This window comes from Protobothrops mucrosquamatus, unplaced genomic scaffold, assembly GCF_001527695.2.
Source record: "Protobothrops mucrosquamatus isolate PMUCROS unplaced genomic scaffold, P.Mucros_1.0 scaffold1879, whole genome shotgun sequence".
Lineage (NCBI taxonomy): Eukaryota > Metazoa > Chordata > Lepidosauria > Squamata > Viperidae > Protobothrops > Protobothrops mucrosquamatus.
In genome coordinates this window covers 26,530-46,046 of record NW_015388006.1, presented here as the reverse complement: position 1 = coordinate 46,046, position 19,517 = coordinate 26,530, and the positions used below count along the sequence as shown (strand labels likewise).

General features: G+C 45.3%; 3 protein-coding genes across 3 annotated transcripts in view; 1 reads left to right on the top strand and 2 right to left on the bottom strand.

Moving 5' to 3' along the window:
- Positions 1 to 6,407, bottom strand: part of IGSF9 (immunoglobulin superfamily member 9) — a 22,280-nt gene extending 15,873 nt beyond the window's left edge. Inside the window, exons 1-3 of the mRNA XM_029285577.1 lie at positions 6,350 to 6,407; positions 5,530 to 5,724; positions 930 to 1,082 (exon numbers count right to left, since the gene is read on the bottom strand). Coding sequence (XP_029141410.1) covers positions 930 to 1,082; positions 5,530 to 5,724; positions 6,350 to 6,407 — 406 coding nt within the window. The remainder of the gene's footprint in view (positions 1 to 929; positions 1,083 to 5,529; positions 5,725 to 6,349) is intronic.
- Positions 6,408 to 14,986: 8,579 nt separating this feature from the next.
- DUSP23 (dual specificity phosphatase 23) lies at positions 14,987 to 17,517 on the bottom strand. The gene is made up of 3 exons (XM_015823464.1): positions 17,506 to 17,517; positions 15,999 to 16,273; positions 14,987 to 15,329 (listed from the first exon to the last, which is right to left on the bottom strand). Exons 2-3 carry the CDS (start codon positions 16,266 to 16,268, stop codon positions 15,144 to 15,146), a joined length of 456 nt encoding a protein of 151 aa, XP_015678950.1. The 5' UTR covers positions 16,269 to 16,273; positions 17,506 to 17,517; the 3' UTR covers positions 14,987 to 15,143.
- A 1,986-nt stretch (positions 17,518 to 19,503) lies between these two features.
- LOC107294247 (serum amyloid P-component-like) overlaps positions 19,504 to 19,517 on the top strand; it is a 1,117-nt gene continuing 1,103 nt past the window's right edge. Inside the window, exon 1 of the mRNA XM_015823463.1 lies at positions 19,504 to 19,516. Coding sequence (XP_015678949.1) covers positions 19,504 to 19,516 — 13 coding nt within the window. The remainder of the gene's footprint in view (position 19,517) is intronic.

Sequence of the window (19,517 nt, the reverse complement as noted above, 5' to 3'; positions counted from 1 at the left end):
GGATCAACATGTGTGTGTCTCTATGTGGGTGTAGGATGGTCACAATCTTTGCTAAGTCTCCTTCTGGTCTACTTTGAAAGGGGAAAAGTCACATTTTTTATTTTATTTTTTCAAAGGGAAGGAAAAAATAAAATGGGCAAACAGGCCACAAATTATGAGAGGCAGTTTTCTGCGCCCGCTGCCTTCTGCAAAATCCTGTATAAAAGCGCCTCTGATGTTAGAAACAGTATCATGATAAAATGTAAAGACTATTCTAAGTCCTCCCCACACCCTCAAAATACAGATGCTTCTGAACAATTTTGCAACCCCAGATGATCGAAATAGACTGTCCAGGGAATTTAATGTCAGAATAGGAATAGGAATAGAATAGAATACAAAATAGAATAGAATACAAAATAGAATAGAATAGAATTACACGATAGAATAGAATTACGCGACAGAATAGAATAGAATAGGAATAGAAAAGGAATAGAAGAGAACAGAAATACAGAATAGAAGAGAACAGATATACAGAATAGAAAGGAGAAAATGGATAGAAGAGAAAATGAACAGAAGAGAAGAGAAAATGAATAGAAGAGAATAGAAGACAACAGAAATACAGAATAGAAGAGAAAATGAATAGAAAATGGATAGAATATAGAAAATGGATAGATGAGAAAATGAATAGAGTAGAACAGAAATATAAAATAAATTAGAAAATTAATAGAATAGAAAATAGAATAGAATAGTAGAAGAGAAGAGAAAATGAACAGAACATAGAAAATGAATAGAGTAGAATAGAACAGAACAACAGAGTTGGAAGGGACCTTGGAGGTCTTCTAGTCCACCCCCCTCTTGAACAGAACCATGGTTCTACTGAATTTTTTCCACTTACTGTCTGACCCGACAGACAGACCCTGGTCAGAAGGAAAAGGACACCCAAAGCTTACAATTGACAATCAGGTGGATCCAGGTGCCGTTCTGGAATTCATCATCGTTGTTGGGGCGGTTGAGGAACAGCACCCGGCATTCGTACCAGCCCTGATCCTCGGCACGCAGTCGGTCGATCTGCAGAGAGGCCCCCGCTTGGATCCGTACTCGACCTGCATTGCAAAAGGAGAAAACATAACCATTTTGTTAATGAAAAGCTCCTATCGCCTCTCAGCTTCGTCTTTACAGTTAGTCCTCGACTTACGACTGATCGCTTAGCAATCAGTTCACAGTTATGATGGAACCCCCCCACAAGAGCTACTTATGACCTGATTTTCAAAGTCTGATGGCCACACATACCCCTCCTGCAGTTCCAAGATGGCCACCCAGAATTGCTCTATCAATGAGATGGGCGGCATAATAAATAAATAAATAAATAAATAAATACAGTTTCAAAGGGCAGCTACGTGCCTCTCCGTTTCAACTTGCCTTTAGAGTAAGGGGTGTGTGTGTTGCTTTCGAGTGGGTTAGATGGAGAAACGAAACCTCTTCGATTCAGCTGAAGACTGAGAGAGCCTGAAATCTTTTCAAGGACACCAGAACAGGTGTGGATTTGAAGCAGACGGTTCCCATAACAAAGTGAACTTGTTTATATGGACTAAGTAATCAAGTGATCAAGGTTGAGAAACGCTGCTTTAAAAGAATTCAGAATTAAAGCAGTAAATTTGGATGTAGGGCAAGGGAGCAAGTTCTGTAAGCTTTCAGCTACCCTGATGAATTGTGGCCTGGTTTGAGGGTGTGTGCACATTTGTGTGTATATACAGGCAATCAAGAACAAATAAACAGAAACCGATGCATGTTTAATTTTATTCTATCTGCTTGCTGCCACCCAGTTTATCAAACACAACGCCTCTGTTTATACAGTAGCCTGAATTGCAAGGCAAAATCTAATATTCTTGTATCTTTGCATGCTTATTCCTTGTGCTTAGAAACAGACATTTGGACAAAGAAAGTGAACTAACTATGATTTATTTCTAGTCCAGCTAGGCAGGTCTACAGCACTGACATTATTAGCAAAATGTGAGCAGATTAATTATATTATTTATTACTTATCCCCCGTGATTTATTGATAATTGTGTATTGTATTCGTTTCCAGTTATGTGGTGGGGTTTTTTCCTTGCTTTATTTTCTTACATTGTATGCGTCTTAAGTGACAAGCTTGTTCCTTTTTTATTTATTTTTCTTATATTGTATTTGTTTCTTGTTATGTGGCAAGTTTGTTACATGGTGGGGTTTTTTTCCTTTTTTTTAAAATGCCTTACACTATCCAGAATCACATGGTTTGAGTGGGTGGAATCACAGAAAGAGAAAGAATGAAAGAAAGAAAGAAAGAAAGAAAGAAAGAAAGAAAGAAAGAAAGAAAGAAAGAAAGAAAAAGATGAAAAGGAAGGAAGGAAGGAAGGAAGGAAGGAGAGAATGAGAGGGAAAAGCGAATGGGAGGGAAAGAAGGAAGGAAGCAAGGGAAGGAAAGAATAGAATAGAATGGGAGGAAGGAAAGAAGGAAAGAAGGAAGGAAGGAAGGAAGGAAGGAAGGAAGGAAGGAAGGAAGGAAGGAAGGAGATGATGGACAGGAGTTCAGATCCTACCTTACTCAAGGAAGTTTTCACTAAAGCCTGAATCTACAACTAACTCAGTTTAGGATTTTCTCCTGATAAAAATCTCTAGATAGAAGCCAGATCTAAGCTATAATCTCCATTTTCTAATTCCCTGCTGTTTCCCTTCCTTGCAAACCATGAGGTTGTCTGGCTTAATCAACCCCTGTTGCAGTCTAGATTTTGTCTTTGGCCAAACCCAATTGGCAGATATTTGAGAATGCAAAAGAAAAAACAGCCAGCAATTAAAGCAGGACAACTCCAGATATTCATAGGCAACCAGTCTGAGCAAGTCCGCCAGGGATTTTACAATCCCGAGAAGGATTCCCACCCTCGGTTGTTAAGAAAAGGGTTCAAAAGGTTGGCCAGACAATCAGACAGAGACGCCTCTTAAAAATCCCTGACCCGGAAAAAGGGAGAGGAGGGGGAAAAAAAAGAGGGCGAGCGGATAAAGAAGGGGGGGGGGGAGGCAAAAGGCAGCCATTTGGGGCCACCACCACCACCCAAGATATTGTCTGAAGCAAATCTTGTGTCATTTTGGTCATTCCCACTACACAACACCCAAGAAGCTTCCCCAGAAATGACACAAAGTCAGGCGAGGCGCTAAATGCCCGCTCCTGAAAACAGAATGTTCCAGAAAATGCCAGAACATTCCGGAGAATGCTGGAAAATCCTTTTTTTGTTGTTGTTGTTGTTGTTGTTGAGGAACCCATGACATTTCCCAACTCATTTGAGAATCAGTTCCTGACTTTCCCGAAGGAAAAAAAAAAAAGGATAATCCAGCATTATCTGGGGAATTCTGGGAGTTGAAGTCCACAAGTCTTAAGGTTGCCACAGTTGGAGACCCCTGCTGTAGTCTATAGTTTCAACAGCTGAACATTGTATATAGGCCCAGTTTTGTAGCATTGCCACACAGAACAACTCCCCCCTGGGATTGTTGGTCTCCAAACTTGAAGCCAACTCTTTTATTGAGATACCAACCTGGGCACCATCTTATTATTCAGAATAACAGAGTTGGAAGGGACCTTGGAGGTCTTCTAGTCCAACCCCCTGCTCAGGCAGGAAACCTTATATCATTTCAGACAAACGATTGTTCAGTCTCTTCTTTAAAACTTCCAGTGCTGGAGCACTCACAACTTCTGATGGCAAGTTGTTCCACCGGTTAATTGTTCTCACTGTTAGGAAATTTCTCCTTAATTCCAGATTGCTTCTCTCCCTGATTTAAGTTTCCAACCGTTGCTTCTTGTCCTGCCTCCGGGTGCTTTGGAGAACAGGTTGACCCCCCCCTCTTCTCTGTGGCAGCCCCTCAAATATTGGAAAACTGATATTGTGTCACCTCACATCCTTGTTTTCCTTAAATTACACTATGTGATAAACAGGAATTGAAGGGGAAAACTGGTAGCCGCAGACCTGACTGAGACCAAAGAATATTTTGTATTTCTTTGCTTGGGTTTCCCTACTTCTCAAAACAAACACACCCTGAAGCTCCATTGCCTCTAACTCAATCTTGCCATCAATAAATACGGGCAAAGTCTCCAGCACCTGTCTGCAAACACAAACACACCCTCCTGGGCCAGCCCAGTCCATTGTCTACATATTAAAAGGCCTTTTCTCTTTGGAAGACAGCCAGGATTTCTCAAATGTGGGGGTTATTGCAGGCTTAAAAAAAAAAGAGAGAGAGAAATTGAATCTGCAATCCACCCAAATGGGATGAAACGTGGGATTTTATTCACCAGTAGGGCTGTGTGAGACATAATAAAGGCACCTTTTGAAGTATTTTAACGGAGCTTTATTATCCTACGGGCTTTACCATTTGAAACAAGAGGCCCCAGCCTGACTGAACTTTGCTTCTTGCCCTCGAAATGAAGTGACTAAATTGGTTTATGGCTAAATTTATGACGGTGCTCCAGAAATCCACGAGACTCCTTTGTTTTATGGGAAATCAAAGCAAAGGCGTGTTGCTAGGACGGCTGCAGCCATTTTATCAGAATCAAAAGACATACAGAACCTAGAATACTGGTGATCCTTGATTTAAAACAGTTCGTTTAGTGACTGTTTTGGAAATGAAATGAAACGGGGGAATTAAATATCTTTTTTTCCTTAGGGACACGATGATGGTCCCAAGACACCATTTCCACAAGGTGTCAAAGTTTAGATACAGGTTCAACTTACAGTCGCTCATTTAGTGTCCGTTTGAAGTTACAACGGCACTGAAAAAGTGGCTTATGACTATTTTTCACACTCACGACCAAGGGGTCTTCAAACTTGGCCCTTTTTATGACTTGTGGACTTCAACTCCCAGAATTCCTCAGCCAGGCACTTCTGGGAGCTGAAGTCCACAAGTCAGAAAAGGGCCAAGTTTGGAGACCCCTGTCTTAAATCTAACAAACAAAATGGAGGCTGGCTGAGGAATTCTGGGAGTTGAGGTCCACAAGTCATAAAAGGGGCAAGTTTGAAGACCCCTGGTTTAAGGGATCAAAATTCGGACGCTTGGCAACTGACTCGCGTTTATGACGGTCGCAGTGATCCGCGGTCACGTGATTCCCCTTTTGCGACCTTCTGGCAAGCAGAGTCAATGGGGAAAGCCAGATTCACTTACTAATTTAAGAACCGCAGTGATTCACTTAACAACCGTGATAAGAAAGGTCGTAAAAATGGAGCAAAACTCACTTAAAAAAAATGTCTCGCTTCGCAACAGAAAATTTGGTCGAGGACTACCCGTAAGAGGATTCGGAAGGGACCCTGGAGGTCTTCTAGACCAACCCCCTGCTCAAGCAGGAGACCCTGTAAAATTCCAGACAAATGGTTGTCCAAACCTAAATGGATATTATTATTAAAAACCACACATTAAAACTATAAAACTTAAACGGATGAATGTTTTGCCAAAGGCTCAGACTGTCACCAATTGAGCCCAGACCAGGGGGAGGGGAAAGCTTTCCCGGTTGAACTTCTGCCACAAGTCACTCACCAACGTAGTCTGGATCCACACGGGGGGAATACAGCCCGAATTTGATGAAGATGGGGAGCGGGAAACCAAACCGGACCCACTCAATGACGTAAAGAGGGGGGCTTGTCTCGTCTGGCTTCAGCAGGTTGCAGTGCAAAAGGGCTCTTTCCCCTTTGCGGCCGACCACCATGCGAGGTTCTGCTTTGTTGTTACCTGCTGGAAGAAACATCGAGAGAAAGTATATTACAATCAGCCGCTCTGAATTTAAGCCTTTCTGAGGCTTCCGTTTTTCTACCTCATTTTTTGGGGAAGCCCCCACCCTCCCGTGAAACTTGCTTTTGGCCAAAATTCCTCCAAGTGGAAAAAAGAGGCTTCTGTTTTTCTACCTCATTTTTGAAGGCCGCCCTTTTAGATCGAGGCCATACTGAAATTCCTCCAAAGGAGGACGAGGCTTCCGTTTTTCCACCTCATGTTTGAAGGCCACCTTTTTAAATCAAGGTGGTCTCAAAATTCCTCAAAGGGAAGGAAGAGGCTTCCGTTTTTCTACCTCATTTTTGAAGGCCACCCTTTTAGATCAAGGCCGTATTGAAATTCTTCCAAAGGAGGACGAGGCTTCCGTTTTTCCACCTCATATTTGAAGGCCACCTTTTAAAATCAAGGTGGTCTCAAAAATGCCTCAAGGGGAGGAAGAAGCTTCTGTTTTACGAATTAAGTGCATGTTACTGGCAAAAGACAGAGCTGAGAGGTCACAAGGGGACAGTGGATTGACCCCCCCCCAATTGTATTCTCAGTTTTGGCGGGGGTCCATGGGGGAAACCTCCCATCTAGGAGACCCACTTACCTTCAGCAAGGCTGCTGCAGACCAGGATAACGCAGGCAAACCTCAGCAACCAATTCATAGCACAGTTATCCAGGCCAAATGCTGCGTAGGACGACCGCTATGCCGAGACCCTCCCCAGCACAGGATATTTGGGGAGCAACCTCTAGCGAAAGGGAAGAGGATGCCAGCCCACAATCACACCGTCCTTGTGCACCACCACGCCGCTGGCTTTTCAACACAGCCTTCCAGAGACGCCTGCAAAGCGCAGGCCGGGATGTCTCGCACCCGAGTCCTGCTTTTCATCTCCCGCAGATCTGTCCGTACAACGCGGGCGTTCAGTGAGAAATTTCTCCTTCAGCATTGACCGAGCCCTGGTGGAGCAAAGTTGGCAAAAGGAAAGAAAAGACTGGAGAATCGTAAACTTATTTTCGTTCTAAAGAAAATCCAGTAAGGGGCAAGCTGCGTAAAATAGCTATTTTGTCTTGTTTTTGAAAGACACGCTATAATTTCAAAAAGGCTTCCGCCTCGGAATGTATTTCTACACTGGCAATGGTTGTTAAGTGTGAAAAACGGTCACAAGCCACGTTTTCATGTGCAGTTGTAGCTTCAAATGGTTGCTAAATGGTCAATAAGATGAGGGCTACCTTGGGCAGCTTGTGGAAATGCAAACACAAGTTTGGAACTAACCAGGTTAACGGTGGTGTCTTGGGATCATGGTTGTGTCCATGAGAAAAAAGCACTTTATTTAATTGCCCCCATTTTATCTCCTTTTGTTCCTGTGATTATTACCTTTCCCCCGTCTTTGTCCCTGTAGCAACCTCTATTTTGCCTTTAGCTAGGCCAGTTTGAATTAAATTTTACTTCAAGCTCCATTTCCGCTTCTAAAAAAACAATCCACCGTCAGCCCCACAAAAAAGCTGGTCCACCCTCCATCACTGGCGGCATCAATTTCAGAAAAACAAGCCAATCGCAGGGTTATTTTCTCCACTTTCTCTTCCTGTCTGCAATTTTGCTCAATTAAAAAGAGGAGATAATGCCGCTTTTTCTTTAATCTCTGCCACACACAAACTTCAAAGGATTTGGCCCGCTCTGCATTTTGCACCACGAAAAAGTGCAAAACTTTAGGACCAGCTTGGGGGAAAAAAAAGAGATTTTATTCCCAATTTTTTTTAAAAAAATACCGCTTTAAGATAGAAGGCAGGCAATTCAGATTAAAGTGCAGAAGTCCGCAGCTGAGTATCCAATAATAGGCTTCTTGAAAATTAGCAGAAATAAATCCTACTGTAAAACTGGACAGGGCCTCTCTAAGCAGCTTAACCTTTCAAACGCTCCTGGCTGGTTTCATTTTATCCTCACAAGAACCCTGCGAGGTAGGTTAGGCTGAGAAGTGAGTAATTGGCTTCAGGGTCAGTTGCAAACTGAGCAGGCAAATAAATAAATTGGCAAATTTTGCCAGCATTTTCTCCCACGTATTTCTCAAGGACCATCTTCCCAGCAGCCTTTACAACTAGGAGGAGCAAGAATTTTAATTTGTGATTTGCTAGTTTCCCCATCTGATAAGAATACCAAAGCAGGTAGGTGTCTTTTGCTTAAACTATTTTATTTGTTTATTTTATTTGTTGCTGGTGGCGGTCAAGATCAAATACCCTGTGCAATTTTCTCGCCATTAAAGCGAATTCCCTTTGGAAAAATGTGTCTGAATTTGAGTTATTCCACCTGCAGGCTTACAAGGAACAGATATGGGCATTTTTCAAAACAAAAAAAGAACATTTTTTTCAGAAGAAAGAGAATTTACTCCCGCAGGCACACCACATTGCTGTAAAATAAACCCACCAACGCGTCCATTAAATCCAAAACCCGATTTAGTAATTTTCTCCCTTCTCTACATCTTCATTTCTTGACCAGTTCATCAACTTGGATAGAGAAAAAGGGGGGAAAAATGAGACATCTGTCTTAGGGGCGAAGAAGAGACCAAAAAGGTCTGTCTTAAACACTTATTTTATTTATCCAATTTCTATAGCGGCCCGAACTTTAACAAAGCGATTCAATGAAGTGATTTTATTCCCTACAAATTGTACCCCACTTTTAAGGGGAAACCCCAACCAGCACCAACAGCCCCCTGCCCACAAAATGCAATATAATTCTGTTCTTCCTGGATCCCTCACCAAGCCATCCATTCTGGCTGTTACAAATAGCAGGGTAAAATTTTGTGTCTTTTCAAATTAAAGGAACAAAACTTCCGCTTCCTTGGATCCATTTCCCAGGGCAAAACATATTTAAGTTTTGCTTTCCAGAGCAACGATCCTCAAAAGTCAGGATTTTTTTTTTGCCCCCTCAATCTCTCTTAGTCCCTTTCCTGGGAGTTTTTAAATCTAGGAGGAAGCAAATCAGAAGGCTAGCAGGCTGGAGCTGGGATGGGAATTGTAGTCCCTGGGAGGCCCCCAGGCTGGAGGAAGAGAATATGAGAATTCTGGAGGGGCTCAAGTCACACAACCTGTTTAACTACTAACCCAAAGGCCCAATCTTGTGCATTGGCGCAAGATGTGCCAACTTGGGCATAACATGATGGCTAAATGCTTTTTTATATTTATGATTTTACGGCCCTGTAAGCAGCACGAAGTCGCTCTGGGTGGCAGATACATTTAATAATAAACACATTTAATAAACAAACAGGCTGTAGAAGGCAGACAGCGGAGAATGCAAGAAGGGGGTTACATGCGTTTGTGTGAACAGAGCTACCGGATGCTCCCCACTCTCTCTCATAATTGGGGATCCCCTCTTCTCGGCTGCTCCGTGGGAAATGAACCCACCCAGGCGCCCGGCTAAGCGGCCAGCACTTCCTGGGCCAGGGAAGCATTTCAAGAGACTGGTCCTCAGTGAGGCAGACGCTACTATCCTGCTTCAAAAGCCGCTGGAAAATCCCGGATTTTCTGCTTCTTTGTGTGTGTGTGTGTGTGTGTGTGTGTGTGTGTGTGTGTGTGTGTGTGTCCCCCGACTAATCCTCGGTGGGATGCGCCACATAAAACCCGGGTTTAGCCCAGCACGGGTTCAGAACAGCACCCTGCGGCCCCCAAATGTCATGCAAACTCGAGAGTTTCATTGCGTAACGTGGTTCACACGACCACCCACTCCACGAAGCGCAAGAGACCCGGATCGCAGGGTTTCTGGAGGGGGCGGGGAGAACCGGACCGTCCGGGATCTTACCTGCTTGCCTCCGGCGGAAGATGCCCACTCCCGGCCAGGGCTCTCGGTCCGGTCCGGACAGGCACCGGCCGGAAGCCGCCGCCGCCATCCGCGGCTCTGCAAAGCGCTGCTAGGCTAACTTTGCGCGCCGGTAGTTTTGCAACGTGGCGCCCGCGGGCGAGCGGCGCTGCGCTCTTCCCCTGCGCTGCGTGCAATTTACTCCGCGGCTGCTCCGAAGCGCAAATGCAACCCCTTTTCTTGCATCTGCCCCGCGAACCCGGATTCGGAGCCACTTCGTTTCCACGGGCGGCAGAAAGCCAGCGGGCGCCCGACGTGGAAACTCCGTCCCGGAGAAGCGCTCGTCCGGGGAAACTTCCCACACAATGGAGGGGCGGGGGCTTTGCTCCGCTCCCCCCCACCCCCAGCCTCTTGGTTGCCAGGGCAACGGCCAATCGCGTGCCCGAAAGCGCTTCCTGCGCCTTCCAAACGCGCCAATCGCCGCGAGGCAAAGGCAGGACCGGGGCGCTTTAAAGGGGAGAGGGAAAGGGGAGGGGGCGTGGCTTGACACGGGAGGGGGAGAAGAGAGAGGAGAGATTTATTTTTGCAAAGGTGTCTGGGATATGTAGTTTTTTTCCCCTCCCCCGGTGGGGCAGAAACCCTGGAGGGGTTCCACTAAAAAAATCAGCGTTTTTTCTCAACTTGGGCAACGTTGAAGATAAGGTTGGACTTCAACTCCCAGCATTCCCCAGCCGGCACGTGGGAATGGCAGTCAATTCCTGTGTTTAAAAGTTGGGTCATCTGGGGAATGCTGGAAGCCCACCAAACCTGGAAATAAATGGCTAAGGTTGCAAAAAACACCACGCTAAATGAAGTGGGGTGTTTTGTAAAATGTACAAAGTGTAAATTTAGAGATAGATAGATAGATAGATAGATAGATAGATAGATAGATAGATAGATAGATAGATAGATAGATAGATAGATAGATAGATAGATAGATAGATAGATAGATAGATAGATAGATAGATAGACAGACAGACAGACAGACAGATATGGAGACAGAGAGAGAGAGAGAGATATGGATGGATGGATGGATGGATAGATAGATATGGATGGAGACAGAGAGAGAGAGAGATGGATGGATAGATAGATATGAATGGAGACAGACAGAGAGAGAGAGAGAGAGAGAGATATGGATGGATAGATAGATAGATATGGATGGAGACAGACAGAGAGAGAGGGGATGGATGGATGGATGGATAGGTAGGTAGATAGATAGATAGATAGATAGATAGATAGATAGATAGATAGATAGATAGATAGATAGATAGATAGATAGATAGATAGATAGATAGATAGATAGACAGACAACGGCTTTAAAGCCGGGTCGGCTGCGGAATTCTGGGAGCTGAACCCTTTCATTTGGGGCAAAACTACACAATTTTCTTGATGTTGCAGTAGTCCTCCCTTTTTTCCTTCCTTCTCATATCCTCCCTCCCTCCTTCCCTTTTGGTATCCTTCCTTCCTTCCCCTTTTCGTCCTTCCTTCCTTCCTCTTCTTTCTTTCTTTCTTTTTCTTTCTTTCTTTCTCTTTTTCTCTTCCTTCCCAGAGCAGGCCCTGATAGTGCTCTGTGGCGGCCCCCTCCTCACAGACGCTCCGTGGCCGATTGCAAGGAAGCACACAATGAAGTCATTTAATACCCCACCTGCTGCTTCTAAATCCCACCCAGACCTGTTTCCTGCATTTGAGGGGGCTCCCCCCAGCCTTCCGAGGCAGGAAGCCAACATTCATGGGCTGTGGGTATCCCAAAAGAGGAGATTATCCTCCCTCCTCCATCCTTTTATAATCACCGCTTTGGAGGGGCGGAAACAAGATATGGCTTGAAGGTGGCTTTTAAGATAATCCAGGTCTGGGCCGCGCAGGAGACACCGGATCCCTCCCTGGAGAGAGGCTGCACTGGGGGGACCTGCCGGTGCTTGATCGTGGCTGGGCCCAAAGGGGGATGGGTTTTGAGGGCAAAAAAGGGGATGGGGTTGTGTTCATTCCCCCCCACACCCCTCCTCTGAATTCAGAGACTAAAATGCAGGATTGGACACAGGCGGACCTTGAGCCAAATCTGCCTTCTTGGTCCCCAACAGGTATTGCTGCAAGCAGAGGGACCTCAAGTTGTCTTTGTTCATTTGTTTTTTGGTTTGTTTTTTTTAAAAAAAGACTTATTGTCTTTCTTTCCCTTTAGCTTCCTTATCCTTATTTCCTCCTTTTCCTTCCTTCTTGCCTGCCTGCCTTTTTTTGTTTCTTTCCCTTCCTTCCTTTTTTCTCTCCCTCCCTTCCCAATCTCCCACCCACCCTCCCTCCCTTCTCCCTCTCCTCCAATTCTTCTTCCTTCCTTCCTCCCTCTCCCCTTTCCAGTTCTCTCCTTCCTTCTTTCTTCCCCTCCCTCCTTCTCCAATTCTCCTTCCTTCCTTCACCTTCCCCCCTCCCATTCCTTCTTTCTTTCTTTCTTTCTTTCTCTTTCTTTCCTTCCTTCACCTTCCCTCCCTCATTCCCTCTCCTTCTTTTTCTTTCTTTCTTTCTTTCTTTCTTTTCTTTCCTTCCTTCCTTCCTTCCTCCCTGCCTCCCTCCTATTTATCTGGCCACCAGTCTCAATGACCAGGTGGGGTATGGCTAACTAAGATTTTAAAATATAGTATGTATGTATGTATGTATGTATGTATGTATGTATGTATGTATGTATGTATGTATGTATGTATACATACATACTATATACTATATTTTAAAATCATGCAGTTGGGATTATATCTATCTATCTATCTATCTATCTATCTATCTATCTATCTATCTATCTATCTAGTCTGTCTCTCTCTCTCTCTCTCTCTCTCTGTGTGTGTGTGTGTGTGTGTGTGTATAATCCCAATTGCATGATTTTTTCTCTCCTCTTCCTTTCTTTTTAAATTTATCCTCTGGCTTTCCTCCCTGCTGCACCACAGCCCTGCGAGGTAGGAAGAGCAGAGCGGGAACGCGTAATTCCACCGCTGAAGGCAAGGATTGAAAATCCGTTGCAAACTACACAAATGAGCGATTGTGCTCTTACAAGACTCTCCCTCCCCCCCTTGTCTGCATTGAAAAAAAATCCTCATCTCCCATTGTTTTTTTTTAAAAAAAGTGGGTCTCTTGCACACACACACACACACACACAAAACGCTCAAGTTGTGGCAGATCAACTCCGCTTTGAGTTGACTTCCTGAAGGCACAAAGGGAAGATCATCCTAACAAGCTGCCGATCTGACGTTGATCCAAGGCTTGGGAGGGGGGTCTCTGATGGGACCCTCGCCCCCCCTCCCCCAAAGGGGTACCTGCTCAATGATGGAAACCCGGCTGCTGAGCGGCAACTGACTTGACTCCTTGCAAAGAGCTGAACCCCCCCTAATTTGGGGAGCTGAAAACTTATTTGGGGGTGTAGAATTTCTCAGATTTAATCCCCTTTTGAGGATTGGCGTTCCCTTTTGTGGCTGGGACTTCATGCGTGAAACGTTTTGATCCGGGGGGCTTGGCCTTGCGTGGGAACGCTCCGGTTCCTCTCTAGGAGCACCCTGGCCCATAATCCTGGCTGCGGGGAGGTGGGCAGGCCCAGAAGTAGAAAATATAGGCTGGTTCAGGAGGTGAGGAAGAGTTTGAGGGCCAGTGTTTTGATTGCATTGGGAGGTAAACAGAATATTCTTTCTGTAAATTTACACTAGTCCTCGACTTACGACCTCAACTGAGCCCGATACTTCAGCCGCTAAGCTAGACAGCCGTTGCGTGAGTTTTGCCCCATTTTATGACCTTTTTGCCACAGTTGTTAAGTGAGTCATTGCAGTTATAAGGGTAATTAAACGGTCGTTAAATGAATTCCGGCTTCCCCATGCTTGTCAGAAGGTCGCCAAAGAGGAGCACGTGACCCCCCCCAGCGACGCTGCACCCGTCATAAAGACGAGTCAGTTGACAAAGCGTCTGAATTTTGATCACGTGATCAAAATGGCTGCCCCGGTCGTAAATGTGAAAAATGGCGGCAAATCATCTTTTTCAGGGCTGTTTTTAAATACATTGGATAAAACGGATTCCCTTAATGCAGGGCTCTTCAAACTTGGCCCTTTGATGACTTGTGGACTTCAACTCCCAGAATTCCTCAGCCAGGTACCCGTGCCTGGCTGAGGAATTCTGGAAGTTGAAGTCCACCAGTCATCAAAGGGCCAAGTTTGAAGACCCCTGTCCTATAAGGAATTTAACCAGCTTCTTTTAATAACCCCCTGCGTTTGTTTAACAACGGCCGCAAAAAGAGGTCATAAAATCGGTCATGGTCACTGGCGACCATAACAACTTGGAATTATGGTTGTAAATGGAGGACCACCTGCAAATAAATAGCCTGGCAGCCGTAGGAACAATCTAACTTTTTATTATTATGATGAGAGTTTCTTATCTTCAAGGCATTCCTTAACCAGAAACTCCCTCTCCTTGAAACTCGAGATTCTAAACCAGGGCTCTTCAAACTGGGCCCTTTCATGACTTGTGGACTTCAACTCCCAGAATTCCTCAGCCTGCCTGGCTGAGGAATTCTGGGAGTTGAAGTCCACAAGTCATGAAAGGGCCAAGTTTGAAGATCCCTGTTTTAAACCTTAAAATTTAGGATTTTCTCCGGATCCGTCTTGAGTCGTTTTCTCCCTCAACGTTTCCCTTTTCCTACACCCAAAGACACACACAACAACTCGCCAGGTTTATGAAGGCGGATCTTTTTCACCTCTGGGATGGGAGTCGTAGTTTGCAAAACGGCCCCGGAGATCTGAATGCTTCAGTCTTGAGAAGGTTAACTTCAACTAACTCGGAGAGAACCAACAGATACCGATACACACACACACACACACACACACACACAATCACAAAGTTCCATTTATCATATCTATAATACTACTACTACTACTACTACTACTACTACTACTACTACTACTACTACTACTACTACTAATAATAATAATAATAATAATTGGAAGGGACCTTGGAGGTCATCTAGTCCAACCCCCTACTCAGGCAGAAAACCCTATACGAGGGGTCTTCAAACTTGGCCCTTTCAAGATTTGTGGACTTCAATTCCCAGAATTCCTCAGCCAGGCACCGTGGCTGAGGAATTCTGGGAGTTGAAGTCCACAAGTCCTAAAAGGGCCAGGTTTGAAGACCCCTGCCCTATACCATGTCAGATAAATGGCTGTTAAGAACAGACTGGACAGCCATTTGTCTGAAATGGTAGAGTTTTTCCTGCCTGAGCAGGGGGTTGGACTAGATGACCTCCAAGGTCCCTTCCAACTTTTTAAAATTATATTATCATTAGCGTTATTATTAATAATGATAATAACAATGACAACAAACAACAACAATAATGGTAGTAGTAGTAGTAGTAATAATAATAATAATAATGATGATGATAATGATAATAATATGATAAAGGGACTTTGTGATTTTGTGTGTGACTCCAGTCAGACCGGATCCCTGTTAGATCCACTCTCTCAAGTGAACTTGTTATAACTTGTTTTCCCCCCAGAAAGGAGCCGAAAGAGACACAACCGTTGTGTTCTTTCTCACAGGCCAGTTTCATCCTTTCCTGCGTCTATTTTGTACGCTGGTAGAACTGGACTACTGCTTTCTCCTGATCGTACGTCTCGATGGAGCCCGGACGCAGTTGGCGGATTTTCTGGATGGCGTCTGCCCCACTGATTTTGTGGGCCTTTGTAAGGTAACAGGCCAACATGGTTCCCGTCCTTCCGAAGCCCAGCAAACAATGAACAGCCACAGCCTGGCGGATGGGAAAAAAAACAAACAAACATTTCAAGGGTTTTTTTCCCCCTTTTTTTGCTTTTTCCATGTGATTTTCATTACAACTTTTAAAACGGAAGATAAAAAGTGAAGGCAAACGAATATAAAGAAAAAGAGAAAAAAAAAGCAAAAACCGTGAGAAAGAAATACAAAGACAAATGAATGTGAAACCAGTCACTAAATGAGTTGTTGTAAGTCAAGGACTTCCTGTAGGGTCCAAAATGGTGTTTTTTAACCCCTGGAAACTTTAAGAGGGGTGGTCTTCAACTTCCAGGATTCCCCAGTTCAGCATGGTTTAGTCTGGGAGTTGAAGTCCACCCCTCTTAAAGCATGGTGGCTGGGGAATTCTGGGAGCTGAAGCCCACCCCTCTTAAAGCGCGCTGGCTGGGGAATTCTGGGAGCTGAAGCCCACCCCTCTTAAAGCATGCTGGCTGGGGAATTCTGGGAGCTGAAGCCCACCCCTCTTAAAGCACGCTGGCTGGGGAATTCTGGCAGTTGAAGCCCACCCCTCTTAAAATTAACAAGGCTGAGAAACATTATAACATTCTTAGAAATCTTTGCCATGTCTATTCTTTGGACTGCCCTACCTCGCAGGGGTGTCAGGCCCATAATGAGTGGGCATCGCTGCAATAGCCAACCCCCCCCTTACCTCCCCCTTGGCGTTGGCATCTTCCACAATCTGCAGAAACCGCTGGATCTGTTCGGCCGAGGGGGAGCAGAAGTCGGCAATGCGTAGACGGTGCACTTGGATGCCCGGGCAGGTGTCGTGATAAGGCGGATTCCGCTCGGTGAGCGACACCAGGTGCCGGATCCCGTGGTCATGCATGTACTTGTAATGAGCAGGCAGCCGGGGCATGGCCAGCCCAGCCAACAGGCCTGAGACGACCCAAGAGAAATTGGGGGGCAGCGCCGATGCCATAAGTCCTGCCAGGGCAGAGAGGAAAAATGGATTTATGCCTTGGGGAAGGGCGAAGGGGGCCCTGTTAGAAAGAAGAGTAATATGGTATGACAGTGTTTCTAAACTTTTGGCAACTTTTAAGACGGGTGGACTTCAACTCCCAGAATTCCTCAGCCAGCATGCTCTGGGAGCTGAAATCCACCCATCGTTAAGCGTGCTGGCTGGGGAATTCTGGGAATTGAAGTCCACCCATCTTAAAACATGGTGGCTGGGGAATTCTGGGAGTTAGCAACCTATCTTTAAGTTGCTCAAATTGAGAGACACTGCTCTATGTTACTTTGGAGAGAGAGATCAAAATGTATTTAATGATAGATAGATAGATAGATGATAGATAGATAGATAGATAGATAGATAGATAGATAGATAGATAGATAGATAGATGATAGGCAGGCAGGCAGGCAGGCAGGCAGGCAGGCAGAGCTTAAATGGACTCCAGAAGATGGTAGAGGACAGGAAGGCCTGGGGGAATTATGTCCATGGGATCACGATGGGTCGGACACGACTTCCCAACTAATAACAACAATTAGATAGATAGATAGATAGATAGATAGATAGATAGATAGATAGATAGATAGATAGATAGATAGATAGATAGATAATGAAAGAGAGCGAGGGGGAGGAGAGATAGATAGATAGATAGATAGATAGATAGATAGATAGATAGATAGATAGATAGATAGATAGATAGATAGATAGATAGATAGATAGATAATGAAAGAGAGCGAGGGGGAGGAGAGATAGATAGATAGATAGATAGATAGATAGATAGATAGATAGATAGATAGATAGATAGACAGACAGACAGATAGAAAAAGAAAGAAAGAAAGAGAGAGGAAGGATTGCATTTTGAGGGTTCTGTCGCCTCCTTGTGGCCGACCCCTGCAATTGCAGGAGAGGCGAGAAAAAAGCAAAACAGCCTCTAATTTATTTATTTTTTTTGCAGATCTTGCAACACTGCCTAAAAATAAACGCCAGCCCCGCGGGGGGGGGGGAGAGCGTCCCCGGCTGACCTGGGGGCTGTTCTGCGAATGCACCTCCTCCAAACGACCCTCGCTGACCCGGGAAGGCCCGTGCCTGACTCTTCACCCCGATTTGCAAGATTTGCGCCCCCCCTCCTTGACGCCTCCCTTATCTGGCTTTCCAAGCCTGCACGAACGGCGATCGCTGCGCTAGGGGCTCCGTTGAACCCAGGATGTACCTGCGAGGAAGCGAGGGAGGCGCAAACGCCCCGTTCCCACGTGCTTGGCTTGCCCCGGAACCAGCCGGCCAAACATTCCCACGTGTCGAGCGGCGGGCTGAAAGCCGAAGGGAGCGTCTCTGAACGCCGCTCTCCTCGCCAAGCGCGAAACGGAGAAGGGACCGTCGTCAAACTCTCAACTTTCCCAGCCGCGGGTTAGATGCTCATCGTGGGGTAAATCTTGGCTGGTTTTCATACCACAACTTGCCGAACACGGGTATTCAGTCCGCGATTCGGTTCAAGAAGTTAGTGACCCAGGCTAAGCCACAAAAAAAAAAAGCTGCATCAAACTAACCAAGTTTGGCCTCTTGGAGAGAAAACAATTCCTTCAATGGAGCAGGTTGTGAGAATCTGGCCTCTCTTTTGCATAAGCTGTCACAGAGAGCAGCCTTCAAGAGGACTAGAAACATTCCAGAAGGAACCTTCAAGAGGACTAGAAACATACCAGGACTAGAATCATACCAGGAGCCACCTTCAAGAGGACAAGGATTTTCAAAAGGGCTAGAAAAATACCAGGAGGGGCCTTCAAGAGGACTAGAAACATACCAGGACTAGAATCATACCAGGAGCCACCTTCAAGAGGACCAGGATTTTCAAAAGGGCTAGAAAAATACCAGGAGTGCCCTTCAAGAGGACTAGAAACACACCAGGACTAGAATCATACCAGGAGCCACCTTCAAGAGGACCAGGATTTTCAAAAGGGCTAGAAAAATACCAGGAGTGCCCTTCAAGAGGACTAGAAACATACCAGGACTAGAATCATATCAGGAGCCACCTTCAAGAGGACCAGGATTTTCAAAAGGGCTAGAAAAATACCAGGAGTGGCCTTCAAGAGGACTAGAAACAGACCTACTGGTCCCTTGAGTCTACTCTCTGGGTTTGTTTTTTTGTTTTTTTTAAATTAACGTATTTATTATTTTTAATTATTATTTTAATATTTTACTCATTGTGTTATTTTTTTATATTTTTATTTTTCATTTTTTTTCATTTTTGTCTTCACGATGGACGTGTGCTTATCCAAGCATGTTTAGGGATCATTTATGTTTAAACTCAATGTCTATATGGAGATTCTCCGTCATTCCAGGTCACAGTTATCCCGGTAATTGCCGGTAATTTATGTTTAAACTCAAGTTACCCAAACGCGCTTGGCAGGAATCCCCTGTTACTTAACTCCTTCCTCGGAAAGAATCAAGTTCAAAAGACGGGAGGCAAATATTGATTCTGCCCCCCCCCCCCGTTGCTTGCAGTTTTTCCACCAAACCCCTTAAAAGACCCCCAAGCCCCTTATCCTGACCCTTGATAAACAGGGTGTCATGGTTCCGACATCCAATGACACGGGGGTTTAATTTCCCACCCCTGGCACGTTGCTTACTTATTAACCCAGCATGAAAAGATAAATTGCAGGATTCGCAGCCTGCTTCCAGACCCAGGAAGACTGAGGATTGATATTTTCCCTCTTGGCACACCAAGGTACACACACACACACACAAACACACACACACAAATAGACACCTGTGGCTGGCTCTTTCTCGCTGGAGAACAAAATGAAGATATTTCTGCTGCTCCTTCTTGTCTGCTTCACGGAAGCTGTACCACAGGAAAGTAAGTGACGCATGGGATTTGTAGTGGGAATTTAGCGGGGGGGGGGAGGAGGGTCCAAGCAACCCCTTGAGCTGAGCTGCTGATCTTCTTCCAAAAATTTGGGAGCCCGGGGGGGGGGCAGAGATGTATTACAGGAAGTCCTCGACTTATAACCGTTCGCTTAGTGACTGTCCAAAGCTACAACGGCACTGAAAAGACTTATGACTGTCCCAGGTCATGTGATCAAAATTCAGGCACTTGGCAACTGGCATGTTGCAGGACCCCGGGGTCACGTGATCACCCCTTGCGGCCTCCGACAAGCCGAGTCAATAGGGCAGGCCGGATTCGCTTAATGACAGTGGGATCCACTTAACGACCATGGCCAAAAAGGG

Bases quoted from the DNA above. Each gene is read 5' to 3' on its own strand.
- DUSP23 (XM_015823464.1), bottom strand. From the start codon at position 16,268: ATGGCATCGGCGCTGCCCCCCAATTTCTCTTGGGTCGTCTCAGGCCTG. The intron at 15,330-15,998 runs GTAAGGGGGGGG...CCCATCCGCCAG, and splicing joins ATGCCAACGCCAAGGGGGAG to GCTGTGGCTGTTCATTGTTT.